General features: G+C 33.2%; 2 protein-coding genes and 1 non-coding gene across 3 annotated transcripts; all 3 read right to left on the reverse strand.

The window, feature by feature from the left end:
- Positions 1–1082: 1082 nt before the first annotated feature.
- LOC109017729 (patatin-like protein 2) lies at positions 1083–3804 on the reverse strand. Its single transcript, XM_035688439.1, has 7 exons — positions 3409–3804; positions 2969–3150; positions 2682–2871; positions 2330–2491; positions 1900–2202; positions 1577–1749; positions 1083–1409 (listed from the first exon to the last, which is right to left on the reverse strand). Exons 1-7 carry the CDS (start codon positions 3538–3540, stop codon positions 1331–1333), a joined length of 1221 nt encoding a protein of 406 aa, XP_035544332.1. The 5' UTR covers positions 3541–3804; the 3' UTR covers positions 1083–1330.
- Positions 3805–9295: 5491 nt separating this feature from the next.
- Positions 9296–13598, reverse strand: LOC109006094 (PRA1 family protein A1-like). Its single transcript, XM_018985263.2, has 9 exons — positions 13487–13598; positions 13216–13401; positions 12574–12614; positions 12409–12487; positions 11282–11368; positions 11118–11206; positions 10881–10952; positions 10665–10789; positions 9296–9681 (listed from the first exon to the last, which is right to left on the reverse strand). Exons 2-8 carry the CDS (start codon positions 13371–13373, stop codon positions 10686–10688), a joined length of 630 nt encoding a protein of 209 aa, XP_018840808.1. The 5' UTR covers positions 13374–13401; positions 13487–13598; the 3' UTR covers positions 9296–9681; positions 10665–10685.
- A 53-nt stretch (positions 13599–13651) lies between these two features.
- On the reverse strand, positions 13652–13725 carry TRNAV-CAC. The gene has a single exon. It is a non-coding gene; the product is annotated as a tRNA-Val (tRNA).
- Between the last annotated feature and the right edge of the window lie 10710 nt (positions 13726–24435).

Consider the following 24435-nt stretch of genomic DNA (forward strand, 5'->3'; position numbering starts at 1 on the left):
CAACTTAACTCAAACTATTTTATTACTATTCACATATTATTTTACTATTATTCATAAATTATCTCACTATTATTCACATATTTCTCATATCATCTTATTTCATGATCTGTGTAATCAAATGAGGCCATATTGTTGCTTTTTCTTGAAACAACTTGGGATGGTGACGTATTACATGTATTTTCACTAAATAATATAAAAACTAAATTAAATGATTTATTTTAAGTTGACAGGTGCATGGAAAAAAAAAAGGTTGTACACCATATTTTGATATGCATGCATACAAGCAATGTGAGGAACAAGATTTTGTTGTATTTAATAATTAATACTTGAATAAATAAAACTTATATAGGAATGGGTCGACGTGCATTATCTTATATATTAATTAAGACCACTTAGTAAATATTTTGTTGTATTTAATAATTAAGAAAATATTTTCATATTCAACTGCTTTCTTTATCAAATTGAATGAATATTGATATTCTGTACGTCTAATTTAACACTCAAAACTTATTTTATCAAAATTCTTAATTTTATATTTATAAACTGATGGAATGAATTATAACATTTTTTATATTATGAGAATCATGATCATCAACTGGTTACATGTAAAAAAAAGATAATAACTCACACTTCTTTATTTATTTATTTATTTTCCTGAAAAGACAAGTCAAGCTATCATTAGAAAATCCAAACAAAATAAATCAGAAAAAAATAAAATAAAAACTCATACTTCATTATTTATTTAATTTTCCTGGAAAAGACCAATCAGAAAAATTAAATTATATTAATTTTCTGTAAAAAGTACTATCTATCTATCTATCTATCTATATATACTGGCCATCCGATCCCTAGCTAGAGGACAGTGAATCTGCATATAAGATATCTGCATGGCATTTGTGTGGGTGAAATATCTGAGGCAAAGATGCAGAAATACTGATGGGCAGTGAAACTAAGGAATTAAGGAAATCGAACTCATGATACAATATATTTTATATATATATATATATATATATATATATAGTTTCATGCAAGAAGAATAGTTCCAAGAAATTAGTTGCAATTTGATTGAGAGAAAATGCTCATGTAAAAATTATAGTTGGCAGGTAATTGCCTTATTTTTATTGATCACACCATAAAAAATCGAAGAAAAAATTACAGAAAATTAAATTACATATAATTTGGAATGACTGGGTCAAATGGTGGATTATTATGTGCTTCCACCTCAACCTTACAATAATTTTTTCACAACTTCCAATTACAAAAGAATTAAACAAATATCTATATATTCATGACACAAACAATTTCTTTGATCGCTTAAATTAGTGTAACATCATTTGGAATTTGCGGCGTGTCCATTGGGGGACTTAGCATGGCGAAGCTGCCTCTCTTGGGATAGTATTTTCGCAAACCTGCAAGAAATAAACGAGTTTGATAAATATTCCATTTGACTAACTGCATCGATTTAATTATAAACTTGATAATTAACTTATAATTAATAGAATTCATCAAAATAATTAAGCAATTGTCAAAGTTTAATTAATTAATTATATAGAGTTATATATAGCTAGATACGTACCTTCTGAGAGCTTCTTCATTAGTTTCATGGCCAGAACGCTCGAAAAGTCCAGTTTCCAAATTCACCCTAGAAACTGGCTCTTTTAGCAATTCTTCACCAACTTTCACAAGATCATCCAAATTCTTCTTTGTGGCTATGTCCACAGAAGAGATATCCCCAGTCAACTTGTCGTCCTGTAAATGCATGAATTAGAAAGGTTGAATTGATAAAAAGGCTTTTGAATTAATTCATATATTCATTATATATATTGGCATGCATGCATGTATCCGTACGTTTATGGAGAAATATTGGCGGCCATGAATAATAATAATAAAAATATATACCTGAATCCGTAGATAGCTTTGCTCTGACTGAAGGGCTTTGAAAACAACAGAAAGGTGCAAGTCGACCATATCCGCACTTGCTTGTGTAAATATATCGACAATAGGTGTGGAACCACCATTGGTTAGCCAGCTCAAAATGCCCCACTTAGCTGCCTCATGCGCATTAAATTTATTTTCAACTTTTGAAGATCCAGTTCCTAATGATATTACCAGAAACTTTCCGTAGTCCATCGGTTGCATGGGAAGGAAGTCTGTATTTCCTTTAGTGACCTCCTTTATTACTTCACCGATGGCAAGCAAAGCCTAGAATATTATTTAATGCACAAATAGTAAGTTAATCTTCTAAAGAAAAAGGAAATGGGAATTTAGATTTCTTTGCATGTGTAGGCCGATATATGATATCATATGATATATATGTATACGTACGTACCGGATTATTTGCAGCAACGCCACCGTCTACTAGGTTAAAGTCTCGAACTTTTCCTGCGGGGTCTTTGGTTTGAAAGTAATGAGCGGGAAGATAAGTTGGTGCTGCTGAGGTTGCGATGCATATGTCCGAGAGTAAGGCATCTGAGCTTGGGTTTCTCTTCACCTGGTGCATGGAAAATTAATCAGATTAAAATTGGAAGTTATAATTAGAACTGAGCTCCATTAAATTGAAGGTTACAACTTTCTAGAGCTAACTCATTAATGGCCATCAAGAACATCGTAATCCTCATTTCGCTCGTGAATGGACAATATGGAAACGTACGTGATTTTAAATATATAGTAGTTCTACGTACCTCGTAGCTGGAGAAGACAGTTGGCTGGAGCCGCTTGATGTCAAATGTTGGGATGACAATATTGGTCAATGTCTGGTGCAACCTTGTGCTTCCAAGTTTTTCCTTGACAAGGCTGTGTAGATACTTGCCATCGTATTTTGGTCCGGATAAAGCTTTCATAATCTTTGTAATATGAGGGAACCATGGACAACTGGAATTCAAATATATCATGATCGAGTTCATGTTAATGACTGTAAAACGAGTTGTGGATCAATTGAATACAATAAAAATAAATAAATAGAGTTCACCTGTTTTGTGGGAATATTTTAGGGCATTGGTTTAGGTAGAAGTCCTTAATATCCTTGGCGGCAAACAAGGGTCGGTTCTTTTCATTTGGGCTTGTCAGCATGGCAGTCACAAGACCGCCTGTGCTTGTTCCTGCAATCACATCAAAGTAATCTGCGATTCTTGCATCTTCACCGTCCAGTTTCTGCACCATAACCAAACAAATTAAGATATAAATCTAAATAATGTACATATGTTTTTGTGTTTCTATACTAATTAATGTATGGGTGTTTCCGCTTGCGTACTGTGCATGCATATATAATTAATATATGGTGTATGGAATGGATCAGCATCATTGAGTCGACTAAAAATAAAAATGGAATGCGTGATATTCTGAACGTGGAATATGCTCTAACTCATATTAACATGCATGCATGCATTTTGCTAGAGTAATATATTCGACCTGCAGCTCAGATTCTAAAAAGCTAAGGATAGTTCCTGGGATAACTCCTCTAATTCCACCACCATCAATGCTGAGAACGGTGATCAGTTTTCCAAAAGTTGAAGGCTGCAAGGCTACATTTGTTGTTGCCATGGAGAATAAGGTACAGATATCAGTGAGCTCGAGCGAGAGAGAGTCACAGAGAGAGAGAGAGAGAGAGAGAGAGAGAGATCTTAAGAGCCTTTGAAATTAGGATTTTGCGATCTTGATATCATTTTAACAAGAATTGTAAGGTATTTATAGGCTCATGATTCCAAATTCCAACAATATAATGCGTAGTACGTGTAAGGGATCACGATTCACGACCTTGAAAAAGTCATCACCAGATCATAAACATTCTTCAACTTGATCTCGTTTGTGCTTTCTTGGATATGTCGCGCGTACTTGTTCATATTAGACCAAGTTAATTGTCAACAATTGAAAAACTCAGTCAATTCTAACTTGTATGCCTTGGCATAAAAATGGTCCAATATTTACTGGTCATGGACAATGAGACATCATGCATTATACAGTACTTAACGTATGTGAGAATAGTAGGTGTGACTTGAGAGAATTTGGTAAGAATGATAGGTGAATGCAATAAAGCCAACGTGGGGCTAGTTAGGTCTGCTAGCATGGGGTACGGGGATCGGATCAGCTACATATGATCCCCAACTAAAGTCAATAATTATAAATTCCCTATATATCATGTGTATAGAAATTACAATTCAAGAACTAAAGGGAACTCCAATTACATTTAAACGCGTAAAATCTTGTTTCTCAAAAGGCGGCAATCGAAGAAATCAACGACGAATAGCAAGGTCAATTTCGGGTACTGACGATTACTTGCAGAGATGATCATTTGAGTCGCAAGAAATCAAGAATTCAATAAACTAAGCTGGTACCTATATATTTCAATTTTAACTAGTACGTAACTTCAACTATACAATATGATAAGTTCATGCGACCTTTGAGTACAAAATGGGAAAAGTTCATCTTATCCAGTTCATGATCTTAAACCATGCATGCTTTATATATGATTGAATTAAGTACCTTAAAGCATATAAATATGATCTTAATTCACGTCTTTCAGGCCTATTAATGCATTTCATGATCTGAAAACATCATGTACAATTTGAATTATGAATCATAGATAAGTATGTTTTATAGAATTATGCAAAATAAACGTGATGATAACCCTAGTTCTAATTAGTAAATCCAAGGGAAAAGGAACACTTTTTGAGCGTTTTTCTTTTCTGAGTTTATATGAATTTTTACCCCCTAATCTACATATCCTATATACGTACGAACATATAAACAATATTATTAAAGAGTAACAAATTTTTTTTTTTTTTGGTTCTTTGTTCCTTAATTAATTCTCTCTTTATATTTTTCCTAGATATTTCCTTTATTGCTTGTTAAACTACGGCCGCAAGTACTGAAAATCCAAATATATATCGAAGTCCTCCTAATTAAAGGTTGCCGTCAATATTAATGATCGCCGATTCCCAGATCCTGATCATGTTCAATTACCTTCTTTTAAGTTTTCGATCAGAAATAGATATATATGAAATTGAGTGGTACTGCCGTTAATATTTAAGGCCGTAAATCTTGAACAATTAATTAATATGGATATAATAATTGAGCCAGAAGAAGCTTAATCCGCACGTGAAATGATCAGGCTCCATCTACTTAATCTGCATGAACTTCATCTTTTCAGATACTGAGATCAGATACTCATGCGAATATTTCATCGATCGATCGATTAATTCCATATATAATGATCTGTTATATCTTGGGCCGGGGTTATATATCTTTCCATTTTCCAGTTTTTTATGTCTGCAAACTGAAACTGCCAGGATGCATCTCGATCGGAAATGATCGGTCATACTAACCAGAGATCGATGCATGGCAGCCGGAAATCGTACATGAGAGATCAATATTTAGAAGCATCGATCTGTTTATTTAGAATCACTACTACAAGAAAACTGTTTATTTATGACCAGCTATTTTTTTTTTAAATAATTATTTTTTTATTAAAATGAGTCTGATTTTATTCTAGTCCAAAACCATGCTCATAGCAAATTATAAGTTTAAGGGTTACTTAAAACTCTAAAGAAAATGTACCTTAAGTATTCCCGCCTGTCACGCGGGTGACCCGGGTTCGATCCCCGGCAACGGCGAGGTTTTATATTTTTAAATTGTTCGTTCCTAAGCCCTTTATATGGTAACTGTTTTTGCACTCATAATCTTTTATTTGATGGATGAAGATTGTGGATCAAGAAATTATTGCTTACGTTCATCTTTGCTTACATTAACGTACTTTTAAAATCTGATAATTCTCCCGGCGGCCCACTTAATTAGCAACCCCGGCCCTTAATCAAGGTGATGACCGGATTTCACGGTTTGCTTATGAACAATACAGATCAGTGGAACGCGTGTGGGTTTACCGGCGGCCGTCTCAAGCTGTCATTGTTACAAGGTGGCCAGTCCGGGAACTTAGTGGACATTAACTTAGACTATATATAGGAAAAAAGAGCCGAATGAATATATATGCACGTAGATCATGTTCCGTATGCATGCAGCATGCGTTTCTAGTTATTTTAACTTCTGGGAAACAAAGGAATTAATATTGTCTTCTTCTTAGAATAAAAGAATGGAATGAAATTTGACCAATATCAAGCCTGCTTCAGACTTTTCATAATAATTGGTTTAGATTCAGAGATAAGATAATATGGTTTTAGATGAAAATTAAAAGTTAAAAAAATATCATTAAAATATTATTTTTTAATATTATTATTATTTTGGAATTTAAAAAAAATTGAATTGTTTATTATATTTTACGTAAAAATTTAAAAAATTATTTATAATGATAAGATGAGATGAAACAATTTCCGAATCATGGGGCCTAATAGTGCTGCTTATTATGCCTGATCTTTATGTTACTGCACATGCAGTAGGGTCTTTGCTAGTGGTCATGTTACAAATATTAATACTAATCTTCCATTTTACTTGATATCTATCAAATCATCAAGTTAGAATCCGAACATGAACTAATCTTCCTTATCAATCATCCTTACTGTTCAAGCAAGAATGTCGATCGTTTTCACGTTCATGATTTGCTTATGTTTCAAATTACACGCGGTGACATGAATTAGTGCAAGAACCATGTAAATTCAAAATAGGAACTAACTCTCTGCAGGCCTGAGTACTTTAATTTCATCTGTCGTCTGAAGCATATATAAATATATATATATATATATATATATATCAATATTGGATCGAAAAAGTACACCCCAGAACAAGTTGTTACGTGCATAATCTTGGCAAATGGGCTAACTTTATCGGTAATTCTTCTTTCCTTATCGGTATGTTGGATTGATACTGAAAAATACCCAACTTTAATCCCTTCTTTTTCTATTCATTTTTGCCAACAAAGAAAAAAGAATATTCTCTGATCAAAACCACCCCAGCTGAGAAAGGTAGACGTGCGGGTTTTCTTTTCTTCTGTTCCTATTTGTAATGCATTGATCATAGAAAACGAAGAGAAAATACGCAGTAAAGTTCAAGGAAAGACAGATAAATTAGTATCAAACCTATTTTTTCTATACAGCAAACAGCCTTCAATATCATTCACCAACCTCCTAACCAGAAAGTAAAAATGAATGGACAAATAATAATAAAAAAAAGAGTTGAAAACCAAAAATTTACCTAGAAGGAAGGGACTGAAAGAAGATTAATTAATCAAATATATATCAAACACACACATGGCCACCATCACAACTGCAACTGTCATTGCTGCTGCTTATACTGCCGTGTTGGCGAGGTGTGGTGCTGAGGCAACAACACATGAGACCCACCAGCAACATGAACCCCCATGCCGACGCCAAAGCTTGCGCCCAGTTCAGGTAATGATGACCCATGTTTAATTCAAAGCTCTTTTGCTCCAATTTGTGAACCTTTCTAGATCTGTTTGATTTCTCATCGAACGATCATCTCAAGGAAGCAACAAGCTTGCTTTCTTGCTTCTTCTGCTCATTACAGGGCTGATGCTGACTGCCCGTCGAATAAATCGTGGTATCTTCTGTTTAGAGACACACAGAATGATGCTGATCCTGGAGAGAAGGATTTGAGATATAATTAGTGATGCACATGGGCTGAGCTTGAACGAGGCCGAAATAACATGGGCCAGCCTGTGAATTCAACAGTAACAGTATACGGAAATGTCCCAACTGTTCATCTTTTCAAGATTTTATCATCATTTCCTTTACCAGAAAACTAAAAGAAATAAAAAGAACCTCACTTGAGAAAGCAACTCTAAAGCAATGCTTTATTTTTTGTTATAGGGAATGCTACTCTTTTATGCGCAACGTGACCCGCATCCCAAACCCCCCCCCCCTGTTTATGCTCAGAAAGAGAGAGAAAAAGAAAGGGACGCTCTTTATCAAAGATGTACATCATAGGAAATAAAGATGCATTCGCATGCAAAAGCTGACATTTGATTTTATTCCATGTCATATTGGAACCCACCAATCCATTCATCACTGTTATGCAAAGAGAAAAATTAATAATACCGTGTGATAGCACGATCAAAGGATTGCTTGCTCTAGTCCCCGCCCCTTTCGGCAGACAGACATGGGATTGACTTTTTCAAGTCCAATGCCGGAAATCGAGCTTACCTTTGACCCCTTGTAACCCTCTGTTCCTCGTTGCTTACTAGTTTTAAACTGATATTTTAAACAAAGCATATTTAAGGTAGCCTTGCTATTATAGCCAAATGCTTGAGGTGAAAAAATACGAGGACGTGGACAGGATTTAATTGAGGTCAGAGTATCGTCAACCACGAAAGAAATTGAGTGGTTGGGTTGGAACTTAAAGCTAACGCAGTGCAGCTGGCGATCCAAATGACGTTGGCGTGTAATGGTGTAAGAGACAAGTCATCATGAAAAGCATAATAATTAAAAGAAACAAGGGTTGCATCATCGATGTCATGAGCCAGTACACAATGCAAAAGGAAAAAGGAAACTTTGATTCTGACCTGACAAGGAAATTAATGGCTTCACCTCCAAGTTGTGTCGAATTCTCTATAGAAGGAATGCGGGGGTTCCCGCTCTGGAAGTAAAAGAAAACCCCACCTTAAAGAGTCACCAAGTGAGTTTAAAGGCGACACGGAAGCCATTTCTTTTCAACATTCTTTGCTTTGCTTTTTCATCATCTGAGAGCTGGCAGCGCCAAGGATAATCCCTTCTGTCTTGCACATCGACGAAAGGCTTCGACTTTTGTAACAGGTTGAATGTAAATGGAAAATGAAAGGAATGTACATGATGATAAATTGTATGATTTCACTGTAATTTCTGTAAAAACAAAGCCTTCTTCGATAACTAGACAGAGACAGACTACAAATACTAGTAAAGAAAAAATACTAAAATGCCCTCTGTTCTATTTTATTACATCAGGTAAAAAGCAAACATGAAATAAACGGGCCCATGATTCCGAGACTAAGGCCATGACTGCTTCTACTGCAATGCTCATTGCCTTTCCTACCGTGTTGGCCCACGAAAGCCCACTATTAGTTTACCTCTAGGGTTCCTTAGATTCCCAACCGTAAGCCGTTCCCAAGTTGCCTCTTCTTCCCTCACAAACCCTTCTGCCCCCAGTACTCCTCATGCCGTGCCATGGTTGTGTAAAACAGACCTCCCTACATGCATTTGACCAGGAAATATGTCTATCTCAATCCCACCTGACTTTGTTCTTACCATGCACAAGCTCCAATTATACCATCCATGCATTTTCTGGAATTTTTTAACACTTCGGAAAACATGCATATAACCGAAACATAAAACCACCTCATTCAACCACACCTGATCAGTTAACAAAATGAACAAGGAAAACTTAAAAGGGGAAAAAAGATACTACCATCCATACAGGCAACTGGATGACAAATTTCTACTAAGCAATATCGAATCCTGTCACAAACTGGGGTTGGCATTTAAGGTGTGCCCCGATATCCCAGCAACATTTGTGCTTACCGCATATAAATGCTCCATGGTTTATTCTACATACGAGTAACAAATGAAAACAGTTTGCTTTACAGAAATACGAATTCCTGACAATTTACAAGCGGGTGATCTGCATAGATTAGCAGCTTTCACCTAAGATTCCAGTAGCAGCCAAGAGAAATTATTTATACCAGAAGTAGCATAAGCTGATCCCAAATTGAAAATGACGACCGGTATGAGCATCAGGAACAATTCACTGAAAAGAAAAGCAAAGGGTGAAAACTCGGGATTCTAAATATAGATGCCCAACAAAAACACTAATGCCAAAAAGAAAGTTTACTCATGATTAATTTAATCAGTACAAGATTGGAACGCGATAAATAATTGTATAGATCCATGCCAAAAAGCCATAATGACCAATTTAATTAGTACAAGATTGGAATGTAATGAAGAATAGTATAGAGTAAGGGAAAAAGGAATCACAAGCATAAAATTACATTGGGATTGTATTCGCTCCACCACACCACCAATATTGTGTCAAACTAATGACAAGGATAAATGATAAATATAAAACTCAATGCTCCGACTTGGTAATTGCAAAATAAACGCAATATCATAAGACCCAGATAGTTAACATCACATAAAATCAGCTGCAAAAACGTATCTAAAAGGGAATAATTCCATTCAATTTCACACCTCAGAGGTATCCTACATGTTTTTAAGCATAGCGAGGAACTGAAACAGAGCAGAAATTGTTTGTTTAATCAAATTAATTCAATCGGCAAATACTGTCTTTTTTAACTTTTCCTAATCTGATATTAATTCCATAATAGGTGACATGCCTGTTCATATAAGCGCCAAACACCGAATATTTTCTAAACTGTAAGCAGCAAAAAATTAATCAAAGAATGCATCTGATAGTACCTAAATTGTAAGCCTTACTCTCCACAAGAGAGGCAAATGAATGCCTTAAATTAGCATGATAGCAAGATCAAAATTTTCAATATCATAGATATAAAAAAAATAGTAATGCAACAATTAAACCCAGGTTTCACTTTTTCACGTGCAGATTTATCTCAGAAAATATAGGCCCCAGCACCTTTTAAGCCACACATCAATTCCTCAATAACTTGTAGACAATGAATTCCAATTAAATCCAGATATTGAATGTTAAACAGGATAAACTCAGTAACTGTTAAGAATCGAACAATTAATAAAGCTTAGGGAAAGTTTACTCACATCCTGCAAACTCTATCCAAGTTACAGATCACTATAATTGCGCCAAACTGCCCGAAATTCCTCACGGAATGTGTTCAAACGAGCTTTCAAATTAGGTGTTCGAAAACTTGCATGTGAGATGGCGGCTGAGAGAGAGAGAGAGAGAGAGAGTTAACTACAACATATAGAAAACACTAAGGACAAAAGAAGTGAGATCTATTATAGCATGCAACATACCAAGCAGTCCAATGGCAATAGCCCATAAGACGGTTAAGAGACCACAAGAAACAAACCAAAGGATGAAACTCACTGTCAAAAAAGGAAAAAAACAATGAGTAAATGTTTAAAGAACTAATACAAGTCATAGAGAAAAGCCAATTTGAGTAGACATTTAATTTTATTAGTATTTGATTAAACATTAATACTGCTCTCAACACATGCAGGAAAAAATAATGATGCTCATAATTCAAATACCAGTAGAGAATATTGAAAGAAGCACCCAACGAGGCCGACCACAAATATATACTGCTCTTTTAGCTGATGGACGTCCACGAAGAACAGGCCTGGCAAGAACAAAAGAATTATTAAAGCAATGTTACCAAACAACTTGCAGGCACATAATAAGCATACACACGTACGTAAGAGGAGGCCTCATCTTTGCAGCCAAGTGTGGGGAGAACTGCCTTACTGATCTTGTTACCTTCTCACTAAAAGTACCTGCAAAGCTGTAGAAATAATCCTTAGTGAACATAAATGGGAAAATAACGTAATTGTAACTGATAAAGTATTACACAATCACATATCAGTACTGCTGTATAAAGAGAGAAAAAAAATCCTAGCATCAATATTTTTGCTTCATAAAATGGCCCTTTTGTTTTTACTCTCATTGACACCAATTTAAAGAAGAAAAAACAGCATGCCCTTCCTCATCCCTTCATTTTCACAGGTCACAGATTTAGAATTAACAAGAGAGAGAGAGAGTAGGGGGTAGGACTGCAGAAAACAACAGTAGGAAATATAGATTAGATTTGATCACATTTTTTTGGCATACATGGATAAAAAGCTTGAACTAATGGACATCAATTACTTCTTATTAAGATATTTTCAAATCTTTGTCAAGACCCCTTTCTCCAATAGTATATACATCAGAAAACTCCCACTGGATTCGTAGCACAGAAAATACGTCAGGATGATTTCTTACTTGGTTTCATAAATAAATCAGAACTTCTTATAAAACAAAGGAGTAAATAACTAGTAAGTCTACCAAAATCAATATTTGCTAATTGCTTTGTGAAAATCCCAGCCCATTTTTTCTTTATACACACGTCTTCTTTTGAGAAATCAGAGTGGCAAAAATGTGTTCCTAATATGAACAGAGGTCAATAAGGCCATGCACCAACTGTCTGGGTTCCTCCCAAGATCACCACTAGCACTACACCACTATTGAACCATGCACAACGTTCCAATTATATATGTGCAAAAACTCAAGTAGAATTTTAAGCTCCTATTCAAAAGTGGGTGAGCATGTGTGCCTGACAATTATCACCTCCAATAAACTAGGGTAATCATAAGATAAAATACCAAACTAAGATAGTACAAAAAAAAAAAAAAAAACTTTATAACACCTCAAGAGAGGGAAAAAAGGACTCTCCAAGGCATTCTTAACGATAAAAAAAATTAAAAAAATATCACCTATGCAAACCTCATTGATAAATACATAGCAGAAGCACAACACAGACACACAAGCTTGTATACAATGGCTTACCTGTCATTCAGAAAAGCAATGCTAAGTGCCGTCATAAAAGCAGCTACAAGAGCAACAGGCCTCCGAAGAAAACCCAATCCTACAATTCATTAGGCAGATATAAAAACACGTTTCACATATTTATAACAAAAGAACGGAGATATTGAAGTCCTTATGTTTACTCACCAAGGATGACTATGATCAAAATGAAGTAGTTGGTTCGATAGCTGCAAACACATTTCATTTGAAGATAGAAATTTAGTAAAATAAATATGCACGATTACATCACTTGCAATCTAACAAAGCTGAAACCCTCCACCCCAAACTGAGACTGATTACCTACAAAGCATGGTTGAGTTCCTTGTTCACTTTCCACATACCAAATGACACAAAAATATAGGGGTTTGAATTGTATAGCTCATGTAAAATCACACACTTGTATAATCATAAGATTTACAAAAATGAAGCAATCTCCAGCTCAAACTTCCTTCATGATGTATGTCATTTGCACTGTAACTAGAAATGGAAATAACAACCTTTACAGAGCGTTATACGACTGTTCCCCCAAATTCAGTTAGATGCTCATTTTCGGAAACCAACACTTGGGGCACAAGCAGGAATATTTATACGTTTACCAATATCCTTCTCATCGATTCCTCAGGAACCATAGAAATCGAAGGTTACGATGCAAACCCATAAAATTCACAACGAAAACTCGCAAAATAAAGCAGTACAACGCGGTAGCTCAGGCAAGAAAGAATAAGATAATAAACCAAGGGTATAATTGCGCTAAAAATTTGATAAGAGTCAAAAGGAATCGTATCGTACTAGTAGAGATTGCATTTGAGGCGGCTATTCCATTTGGCGTAAGATCTGGGGACGGTGAATCTGGAGAAGAATTCGGAGAGAGGGCGCGGTGGCGAGGACCAGTCGACCTCGCGGAGGGCGTCGATGAGATCCTCCGCTGTTACGTTTCCCCAATCCATGGGTGTCTCAGAATTCTGCAGCGGAGCCCTAGAAAGAAAACCTTACTGAATACAGGGGACAAGAGAAGAGAGAACTACGCAAAAATGGTAGACACTAGACTGAGAGAGGGAACCGTAGTTGGAGGATGGTCGTATGTAGTATGATGGCAATAATTTGGAGACGAGACGGAAAGCGAGGAAGCTTCGAAGGAAGGAAACAAGGAAATGACTTTGAGAGGTTTTTAGCCAACCTATATTTTTTTCAAGAAAAAGGAATCAGTAACAAAACGCTCGGAAAATGTCTGAGCCCGGGTTCGAACCGGGGACCTCTAGTGTGTGAGACTAGCGTGATAACCAACTACACCACCCAGACGATTATGCTTTGTTTATTTAGTTTTATGAAATTCAAACTATATTTCTAATACACCTAACTTTTCTCCCTACACGATTTGTATTCATGATTTTTTATTAGGGGTGTAACCGGTTCGGTCTGATCCGGTCTGGTCCGATTTTAGAGAAAATTTAGAAATCGATATGTATCAGTTTTGTATTTTTTAAAACTAATTACGTTCCAGTTACCCACCTAAACCGGTACTTTCGGTTCGATTCGGTCCCCTTTTTCGATTTTTTTTAAATGTAAAAAATATATATTAAAATGTTATTTCTTATGATAAAATATTATTAATAATTTAATATATATATATTATGTCTAAAGCATATGATCAATTAAATTTTCATCTTTAAAATTAAACTTTTATTTTATAAATTATAATAACATTATCTTATATATAATTATATTAATAACATATGATCAAACAAATTACAAATATTCATATTTAAGATTAATATTTTGTGTTATAATTTGTAAATTATAATATGAAATTATTTCATATATGATATATAATTATATATATTATATATAAAAATTTAATATATAAATATATATTATATATAAAACTTATATATATAAATATTTTGTATAATATATAAATATATATTATGTATAAAACTTATATATATAAATATTTTGTATAATATATAAAATTAATTTATATATATATTTTCCAACCGGTCCCGTTCAGTCCCGGAAACTACGGAACCGAAACCGAACCGGATCCGGCCGGTTTTCATAATATAGGAACCAGTTCTGGACTGGACCGGTTCAAAACCAAACCAACCAGTCCGATCTGGACCGATTTTCCAGTTTAAATTTACACTCCTAATTTTTACAGTTTTAGGTCTCGTTTGTTTTCACAACACATCTCATCTCATCTCATCTAATTATTATAACTTTTCTCAAATTTATACAAAAAAATAAAATAAACAATTCAATTTTTTCAAATATCAAAACAATAATAATATTAAAAAAATATATTCTAACAATATTTTATTTAATTTTTAACTTTTATCTCAAATCATCTCATCGCAATGATTTCATCTACAAAAACAAACAAGGTCTTAAAGTCTATAAATCTCTTCTAGTCCTTTAAAAGAATTGCATAACTCTAAAATTCACATAAAAAAATTTATTTTTTAATAGTGGACTCCATATTTTTAATATTTTATAGAAATGGACCATGCTTCAAGTAACTTAATTCACCCACTACTTTAGTGGAAAAAGTTTTATAATATTAAGAAAATAATAATAAAGAGTAAAGTTATTAAATGCATCACTATTTCACAATCCCATTTTATTAATAGTTTTTTATAAAAAGTTGTGTTATTAGTATTATGTCTCTCCTCTCTCGGTCCCTAGCTTCAAATTCCAATCCCTTGGATAGCCTCTCTCTTGTCCAACTTATAAAGACTCCCAATTGGTAGTAATTCTCATATTACTCAATAACTCAAAGAAATGAACCAAACTATATATTTACAGAGATCTCAATTTTGAAAACTATAAATGGGCGAGGGGACGGTGGATTTGCCACCAATGAATTGTGTATATGAGGACACTTGATCTTGTATAATTCTTAGGAAATATCTTAGAATATATGAATTTATAATCTACTCTTTAATTTAAATGAATTTTTATAAATTATTTCACATCATCATTTTTTACTTTTAATGCATTTGATCAGGTGGAAACAGATTGACGGTGCTTTAGTATAGCTTTAAACACAAGTACAACTAGGGTTTTTAACCTTAAGTTTCAGTTTAAAATAAATGCCAAACCAAGTTAGAAAACCCGCCATAAATAATTACAAAAGATGTTTATTTTATTTTATTTTATTTTTTAATAGACTATATATAAAAAAAAAAAAGCTTATCTTACTGATCAAAAAATATTTTCTTTATTTTTTTTTATAACATTCTATTACGATTAAAAGATTAGAGGGTACATAAAAAAAGGTGAGAAATTTGAAAGTAGAGCCAAACTAATAGTTCAGCCTCAAGTTTTCTCTACAAGAAATCATGCATTTTTTAGCATTCAAAATCGTCGCAAATACCTTTAATAATCGTTGCATCTGATCATTAGCTGCGATTTTTAAATCGCTGCATGTTTGATGTAATAAAAGAGCCTTTTTTTTTATCAATTTCAGCGATTAGAAAAAATTGTTGTAAAAACTACTATTTTCAGTGATTTTTTTCCGTTACAACTGTCTAAAAAATAACGAAAATGTCCTTTCCGTTTACCATTAAAATTGTTGAGAAAAATCAATTGCGACGATATAGTTCATGACAAAAGGTTAAAAAAATGCAGCAAATAGCCAATATTTTTTCCACCGATTTTGAATTATCGTCGCCATTACATATTCCTAGTGGGTAAGTTTCGCCGAAAAAGACTTTTTGTAGCAATCTAATATCGCAGCAAATATGTTTATGCGACAAAAAAAATTATTTCAGGCGAATTTTACTCATCAAAAAATGTGTTTTAAAAAATTAGAAAAACTACACAAACTAGAATACAGAAAAAATATAATACACATCCAAATTATATGTTCTTGCTCAAAAAAACACTTGTGCATAATACGCATCCAAATTATATGTTTTTGCTCAAAAAAATAATTGCACAAGTGGGAAGCACAAAACAAGACTTACAAATAATCTAAAAATCAATGACTATTCTCCAACCTGAAGAAATCATGTGAACAAAGATAAAAATTAAAGTAGCAAAAGAAAAGAATGAACTAACCCTCTTAGCTTTAAGAACTTAGGTTTTATTCCTAATCATGTGCATGAAACTAGGACAAAGTCTGTTTCTTGTCCAAACTGTAAGACATCAGTTATCATTTTAAAAAAACTAAAATATATCTATAAGTCATTCTCCCAATATGAAGCTAGCATAGTAAGTTATGTGCAACATATATTATCATGTTACTGACACATCTTTTACCCTTTCTTCCTTCTGTCCTATTGATTTTCACTTTGATACAAACATAATTTAAATACTGTACAAGCATGCAAAACAAAAAAACAAGATTTTGATTGCAATTGCGCAGTGACATCTGGCAAGCAATTTATTTCTACATTTCTAGATGATTAATCAGTAAAGAATAATCATGATGTTGTTTCCTCTAGTAAAGTTGCATGAGTTAACTTGCTTCAAAAGTCATCAGGCTAGGTTGACTAGGTTCACAAAAAGATAGCTTTAATCAATGAAAATATGGACTTGTAAGCGCTAATAACTAAAAATAAAATAAATTTCATATCATGCATTTTCAACTGCAACTAAACTTTGACATATGTGCTTCCAATCAATTTGAGAAGAAGGGGTTTTATAACCATATATTCAAAAGTACATTGAATTTTTGTGCCATGCTCAATTCTTAAAATAATTAAACATATAGATGCAGCCTGCTCAATTCTAAAAGATGAACTACATTCCTACTAAGATATCAATAAAGTTGATCCTCATATATTGAAACAATAGGAGTAATTGATCAGATTATGATCAAGTCTCAACAACAGCTAGCAGCAATCACTAGAACTAGAAGTTCCATTCCACGTAAGAATGAATCAACTTTGGCCACTTGCACAATACAAAATAACCAGAACTCAAGTCCCAAGGAAGTGAAAAGAAAGCATGAGTGTCAGTCATAGCAAAGTTATATACCAATACATTAAAGTTGGTTGGGGTAAAAAAAGAGTACAAAAGAAGAAAAAGAATCTGTATACTTACACGCATAACATAGGTTTCAAAGCAGTTTATTTTATGCCATGGGTTATTTTGTAATGGGGTTTCCCTCCTCTTATATTCTTAATTTTCTAGAGGCCCTAAGCAAGAGCCATCAAAACTCTGAAACTTCAATTTCTTTTATCCTAACGCCATCTCTCAGTCACCAACTTCAGAAGAACCAACCTTTTAGTTATTGAGGAAACTAGAAATAAGTACTTAATACTAAAATCATTAGCTGGATATCATTTAATTTACAATTTCAGAATTTGGCATATGCTAAACCATGAGTTTCTTGGACTCCATTCAAAAGTAAAGTTTATTTTCTCAGACCAGAATGTTCAAAAAATAACTTTTCAAAACCTTCTTCAAAACAAGGTATAACTCTTGTTTGAGATTGCAGAAAAAGCAGGGTGAGGCATTTGGAGGCCAAGGCCAGAACAATATAATTTTTCAATTCTACGTTTCTTTTGCCAGACTATCCCAACAAGCAATCAATCATAGTATAGAAAGAAAAAGAAACAGCATCATAAATCCAAAAAGTAATAAAAAAAAAAATAATACTTGATCAACTTCCTTACTTTTCCTAAGCTTTATAAGCAACTCAATAGCCCTAATTTCTTTGCATTTCCTAAGCTTTTCATCGACAAAACACAGAAGAAATGCAACCCTAACCATTAAAATAGTAATTATTTAATACTAAAAAAATAGTTCAATTAAAAAAAACACCTGATCAACTTCGTCCCACCATCTGAACTCGGTCTCCATCTTGTTACGAAGCACATTATACAAAAGGGTTAGATAAAACAGGATCCGAGCCCCAGCTCCAACCAGTGCTGTCTTCGGTGGAGGGACTGGGGACCGTTGGGGGAGTAGCCATGCCAGAATCTGGAGGTGGTGCGGCGGCACTGCAATTGAAGGGAGAAAGGAATTCGAGAGAGAAGAGAGGGGGAGATCTGTGGGAGAGAGAGAAGCAGCGAGGGAGGGGCTTGGTTGGGTTGGCCGGCGACAGTGGAGGTAGACGGTGACTGTGGGTTAATGGCGGCGTGCAATGGCTGCTGCTTGGAAGCATGAAGAGTGGGGATTGGGGGAGAAGAGGGATTAGGAGAGATGAGAGGGGGGGAGGAGACGGCTTGAGAGAATTAAAGGAACGAGGGAAAACGCGTGCTTTTAAATTTCACATTTTTTTCCGGTGCTTTTGATTCGCCGCTAATATGCGTTAATGGCCAAATATGACTTTTATAGCAACAATATTCGCTGCAAAAAGTACCTTCAAAGAAGATTTTAAAATTCGACGGAAATACAGTAAAAAACTTTTGTTGCGATGACAAAAATCGCCCAAAAAAATAAACATTAAATTATTCATCAGCATTTTCCATCTTCGACGTATAATTCGGCGGCGACTTGGAAATCGCCGCAAAATGTCCCTATTTGCGGTATTTTTTTTTTTTTTTTACAACGATCTTAAAATTGCTGGAAAATATTTGATCTCTTGCAATGTCAGTAGATCGAGTATAAAAAAGAACGGTTGCACTAAGATTGTTGACTCAACAATTTAGAAAGTTATGGAGTTCATTGTTTTGTTTGTTAAAAAGATGATTATTTTGTAAGAAATGATGCCTTGTTATAGGTTATATTGAAAAAATATTGAAGAGCTCATTTTCCTAATCCTCCTAATTTTATGGAATTCAATTACATAGTAGTGAGATGTTAAATAATGTAATGACAAAACTTTTGGAGGCTTTAAGAGAGATTGCAAGGTTTTACTAATGCATGAGGCTCATGCTCCAAAGCAAGTAGGAGGATGATGGCCTGTTGGAATAGGGAGCAATTGAGGAACGCGAAGGTGGACGCATATAGATATTGGCATGGTGTGGTGAAGAGAGGATCGACGATATCATGTGAACTTTACGCATCAATTAAAAATGGAGTGCAGGCAATAGGTGTAGATATATTGACAACCGATGATGATTGTGATGAGACATGTGTAGTTTTGTAAAGGCTCAAAGGCACTATTTCATTTATCAACCCTCTAAAAAAGCCAAAAATTACGAAAAATTTAAAGAAAATTGCACATAAACCTTGTAGGGGAAGAATGAGAGAAGAAGGGAGGTGAGGCCTGGAATTTGGATATAGGCCATGTGGAGCTCTTCCATCTATTCATGAAGCAGAGAAATAAGAAAGAGTTATTATTTGTATTCCCACTCTCTGCTTATTCTTTGTCTCTCTCAATACGAAAAACACATTTTCTTTGGTCAAGATTACCTCATATAGATATAAAAAGCAAAGGTTCCAACACTATACAAAAGTCTTCTTTTAGGTTATTAGCGTTTGTTGCTTGAGTTATAGTCTTTGAACATAAAAATGTGAGGTGTTCGCTATTCTGATCAAGAGAAAAGAGAGCATACGTATAATGAATAACATTGAATGTAATCTATTTTGTACATAGAGTCAAGGTCGCTTCGGTGTGTTTGTTTAGTCGATAAGATTTTGGAGAAAAATCAAATAATAGAATAATCATTAGAACACTTACATTTAGCCATTGTTGATCAAGTATTCGTAGAACCAGTTATTTATTGACTGTGAACCCTCATAGTTTTTCTATATTGAAAGTGTTGGATAGAGGTTTTCAGCCTACCTAATTTTTTATGTTGATGTTGTGACTGATGAAGAATTACAGGTTTTTATATAGATAGGCCAAAACCCTTTATCCACAAGTTTCTAAGCGTTATTTCCTTCCATCAAGGAATGTAACTATTCATTAATTCTAACGTTATTCAATGGGCACCTATTTTTATTTTTAATTACCTAGATTTTAATACTAATAAAAACTCTTTTAAAATAATATAATATATAATATATTTACAAAAAGCAACATTCTCTCATTTAGCTTACATGATAATCATTTAAAATCATCTGGATAACTAAAATCGTATATGGCCACAATTAAAACTATTCAAACCATAACCATTATAAGAAATATAGAATACATGAATCATGGTAGTTATGTTATTATATTAACATTTCCTTTTTTGTATTCAAATGTACTAGTCTTTCTAAATAAATTTTATATTTGATATATCTCTTTATGAATGATTTCCTATAAGCCAGTTCATACGTCATAGATTAGGAATAAAAACTTTATGTGCACAGATAAGAAATGTTGTTCTTGACAACAACAATTACTATATACAATAATCAAGTCAAACGTAAAATGAGTTCATTAATCCATGCCCTCTACATGTTTCAAAAACATTTTTATTGAGAGCTCTTTTGTCATGAAATTCGCAATCATAAATGATGTAGTTGTATGCTCTATGGAGACTTCTTGATCTTTAATTCTTTCTCTAACCACAATATACTTTATGTCAATATGCTTATTTTTTTCTCTCACTTTTTTTATTTTTAAAAAAGAAATTGTTGTTAAATTATCACAATAAATTCTTAAAGGCTTAGATATTGAATCCACAACTTGAAGCATTGTGATAAAACTATTCAACCATATCTTGTGTGAAGTTGCTTCAAAGCATACCATAACTTCTGTCTCCATATTAGATAACACAATAATTGTATGTTTATTGCGTTTCGACGATATGACACCTCATGCTAACATGAAGACATATCTTGAAGTGGACTTTGTAGAGTCTTGACAACCCACAAAATTTGAATGTGAATATCCAACTATTTCTAGACAATCAACATATTTATAAGTAAGCATATGATTCTTGATTCCTTGTAAATATCCCATAACTTTTTATTAGCCATCCAATGTTTTATTCCAGGGTTACTTTGTTATCTTCCCAGCATTGGATTCCCACAGTTTATGCAATATCACATCTTATAGAAACTTGTGCATGCATTAAACTACCAACAACATATACATATAAAATGTTTTCTACTTCTTTCTTTTTCAAAGCATTTTTCGGACGTTAACTTCAACTGAATTTATCACTTTTTAATATATGTATCGCATTGGGTGTACGTTCATTCATTCTGAAACATAGAGGGAGATTTAAGGAACAATAAGTCTCCATTGAGCATACAAGTGCATCTTTTATGATTACAGATCCCATGACAAAATGGCTCTTAGTAAAATATTTTTGAAACATGTAGAGAGCATGAGATTAATAAATTCTTTTTATATTTGATTTGGTTATTGTACATAGTACTTGTTGTCAAGAACAACATTTTTTATTTATGCACATAAAGTATTTGCTCATAATCTATGACGCATGGACACATAATGACTTATAGTAAGTCATTCATAAAGAGATATATCACATATGAAATTTATTTACAGAGACTAATACATTGTAATACATAAAAGAAAATGTTAGTATAATAATATAACTCGCATGATTCATATATTATATCTTCCTTTAAAGGTTATGGTTTAAGTTGTTTTAATTGTGGTCATATTTGGTTTTAGTTACCCAAATGATTTTAAATAATTGTTACATAAATCAAGTGAGATAATGAAGAGCACGCCTCCTTATAGGAGACTTGGCTTACGTGCCACACTTTTTGTAAATATATTATATATATTATGTTATCTTAAAAGAGTTTTTTTTAGTATTAAATTATGGGTAATTAAAAAGAAAGATAACTGCTCATTGAGAAACGTTAGAATTAATGAACGATTATGTTACTTGAAGGAAGGAAATAACACTATGGCTATGTTTGGTTGTTGAATCAAACTTAATTCATTTCAACTCATCTCAAACCAATCATTGATAGGATCCATTACTTTTTCAATTTATCATAAAAAATTAAACTCATTTCAACTTACTTCATACATTTCAACCTAAAAAGTTAAACCCATCTTAACCTTAAAAAGTTAAACACATCTCAATGAGATTCACAAAATACTACTATTCACAACTCAACTTAACTCATTTCAACACCCAAATGCAGCATTAGAAACTTGTGAATAAGGATATTGACCTAGCTATATAAAAACATGTGATTCTCCATCAATCACAATATCAATGTAAAATTTTAGATAGGCTGAAAATCTCTATCCAACACTCAATATTAAAAAACTATGAGGGTTCACAATCAATAAATAATTAGTTCTACGAATACTTGACCTATGATGGTCAGAGGTAAGTGTTTTAATGATTCTTTCATTTTTCTTATTTTCTCCCAAATCTTACATTAGTGACATCAGAGCTAGGTTTCTATAAAATGAAGCTACATAAAATGTGTTTTCAAGGTCCAAAATATAACCATTATTTAAAATGAATCTAAAAGTTCATACAGTCTCGAAGTGCGAAAGCATCTCATTTCTTGAGTACAAGCCTGCCTTGTTCACTTCCATCGGTTTCCTTAGGTTGAGAAACATTTATATGATATTGAAAATATGAATTGAGATACCAGAATCTATCCACCATGTATTGTGATGAGAGTCTACAAAGTTAGACTCATAGCACACAGAAGAATTGAGATTACCTTTCTTCTCAAATCATGATTTAGATTTTATGCAATCCATCTTCTTGTGCCCATTTTTCTTGTAGAATAAGCATGTATCATTATATGTTTGAATAACATTTTTCCTTCATTCTTTTATTTTTTAATATTGACATTTTTGCCCTTTTTTTCCATTGCCCATTCCTTTGAGTAACAAAATAAACACTTTCAATAATTTCATGTTTCAATTTCTCAAGTTCGTTAGAATGCTTACTTTTAGCCATTGTTGATCAAGTATTCATAAAACCAATTATTTATTGATCGTGAATCTTCATAGTTTTTCTATACATAGAATGTTGGATATAAGTTTTCAATCTATCTAATTTTTCATGTTTGACTAATGGAGAATTACAGACTTTTATATAGATAACCAAGACTTTTATCCACAAGTGTCTAAGCGTTATTTCATTCCATTAAGGAATGTAATATTTATTTTCCAATGAATAGATATATTTATTTTTAATTACCAAGAGTTTAATATTAATAAAAATTCTTTTAAATAATATAACATATATAATATATTTTTATAAAAAAATGTGGTATGTAAATTCTTTAAAGTTTCCTGTAGAGAGATGTGCTATTTCATAGTCGTTCCAACTTTTTTTTTTTTTTTTTGTGTTTTCATGACATGTTAGCATACATAGGGAGAGGGAGGTGCTTCAAATTTTCATAGGTAACGAGATAAGACCAATGACTATTGTTACGATAATCAAGATAGTAAATAATAGAATAGAAAAGAGGAAATGAGTAGATGTAAAATGCTAGATGCACGAGCATGAAAGATCATTTGATGTAGTTGAAATAACTGAATTTTGGGCTGTTTGATCAAGTAAGGGAAACTCAATGTAATTCATAATTGTTACAATGTTTTTTTTTACTTTATTTATTTTTATTGTCTGAATATTCAAGAGCTAAGACCATTCCAATGCTCTTTTTCGCCATGCATAAACTGAACCAACAATTAGGATAAGTATGAAAATTAAAACTTCTATAAATATAGATATACCCAATACATCAAAACTTATTGTCCATGGGTAAAGAAAACCCGTTTTAACATAAAAAATAACAAAAACTAAAGCAAACATATAATACCGAATTCGAAATTGTAGCCAAGCATCGCCCATTAGTTCTATTCCCGATTAGCATTCATGTGCACATCAAGACTCATGAGTAGATTGTTCTAAGAAGAGAACAAGATTTTGAAAATAATGACCAAGGGTAAAATGAGGAAATTTAACAACTAGCTATACACTTCAACTCCTTTTTCTTAAAATGGAAAATTCTAAACCCAAAAAGATGCATGCACAGACAATAGGGCTAGTTTTGATACAAAAATCATCTCATATCATCTCATCATTATAATTTTCTCAAATTTTCACACAAAATATAATAAACAATTCAACTTTTTCAAATTTCAAAACAATAATAATATTAAAAAATATATTCTAATTGTTAACGTCGTGTTTCGCATACCTTTAGACCAGGTTCCGACAACTTAGG

This window comes from Juglans regia, chromosome 3 (genome assembly GCF_001411555.2).
Source record: "Juglans regia cultivar Chandler chromosome 3, Walnut 2.0, whole genome shotgun sequence".
Lineage (NCBI taxonomy): Eukaryota > Viridiplantae > Streptophyta > Magnoliopsida > Fagales > Juglandaceae > Juglans > Juglans regia.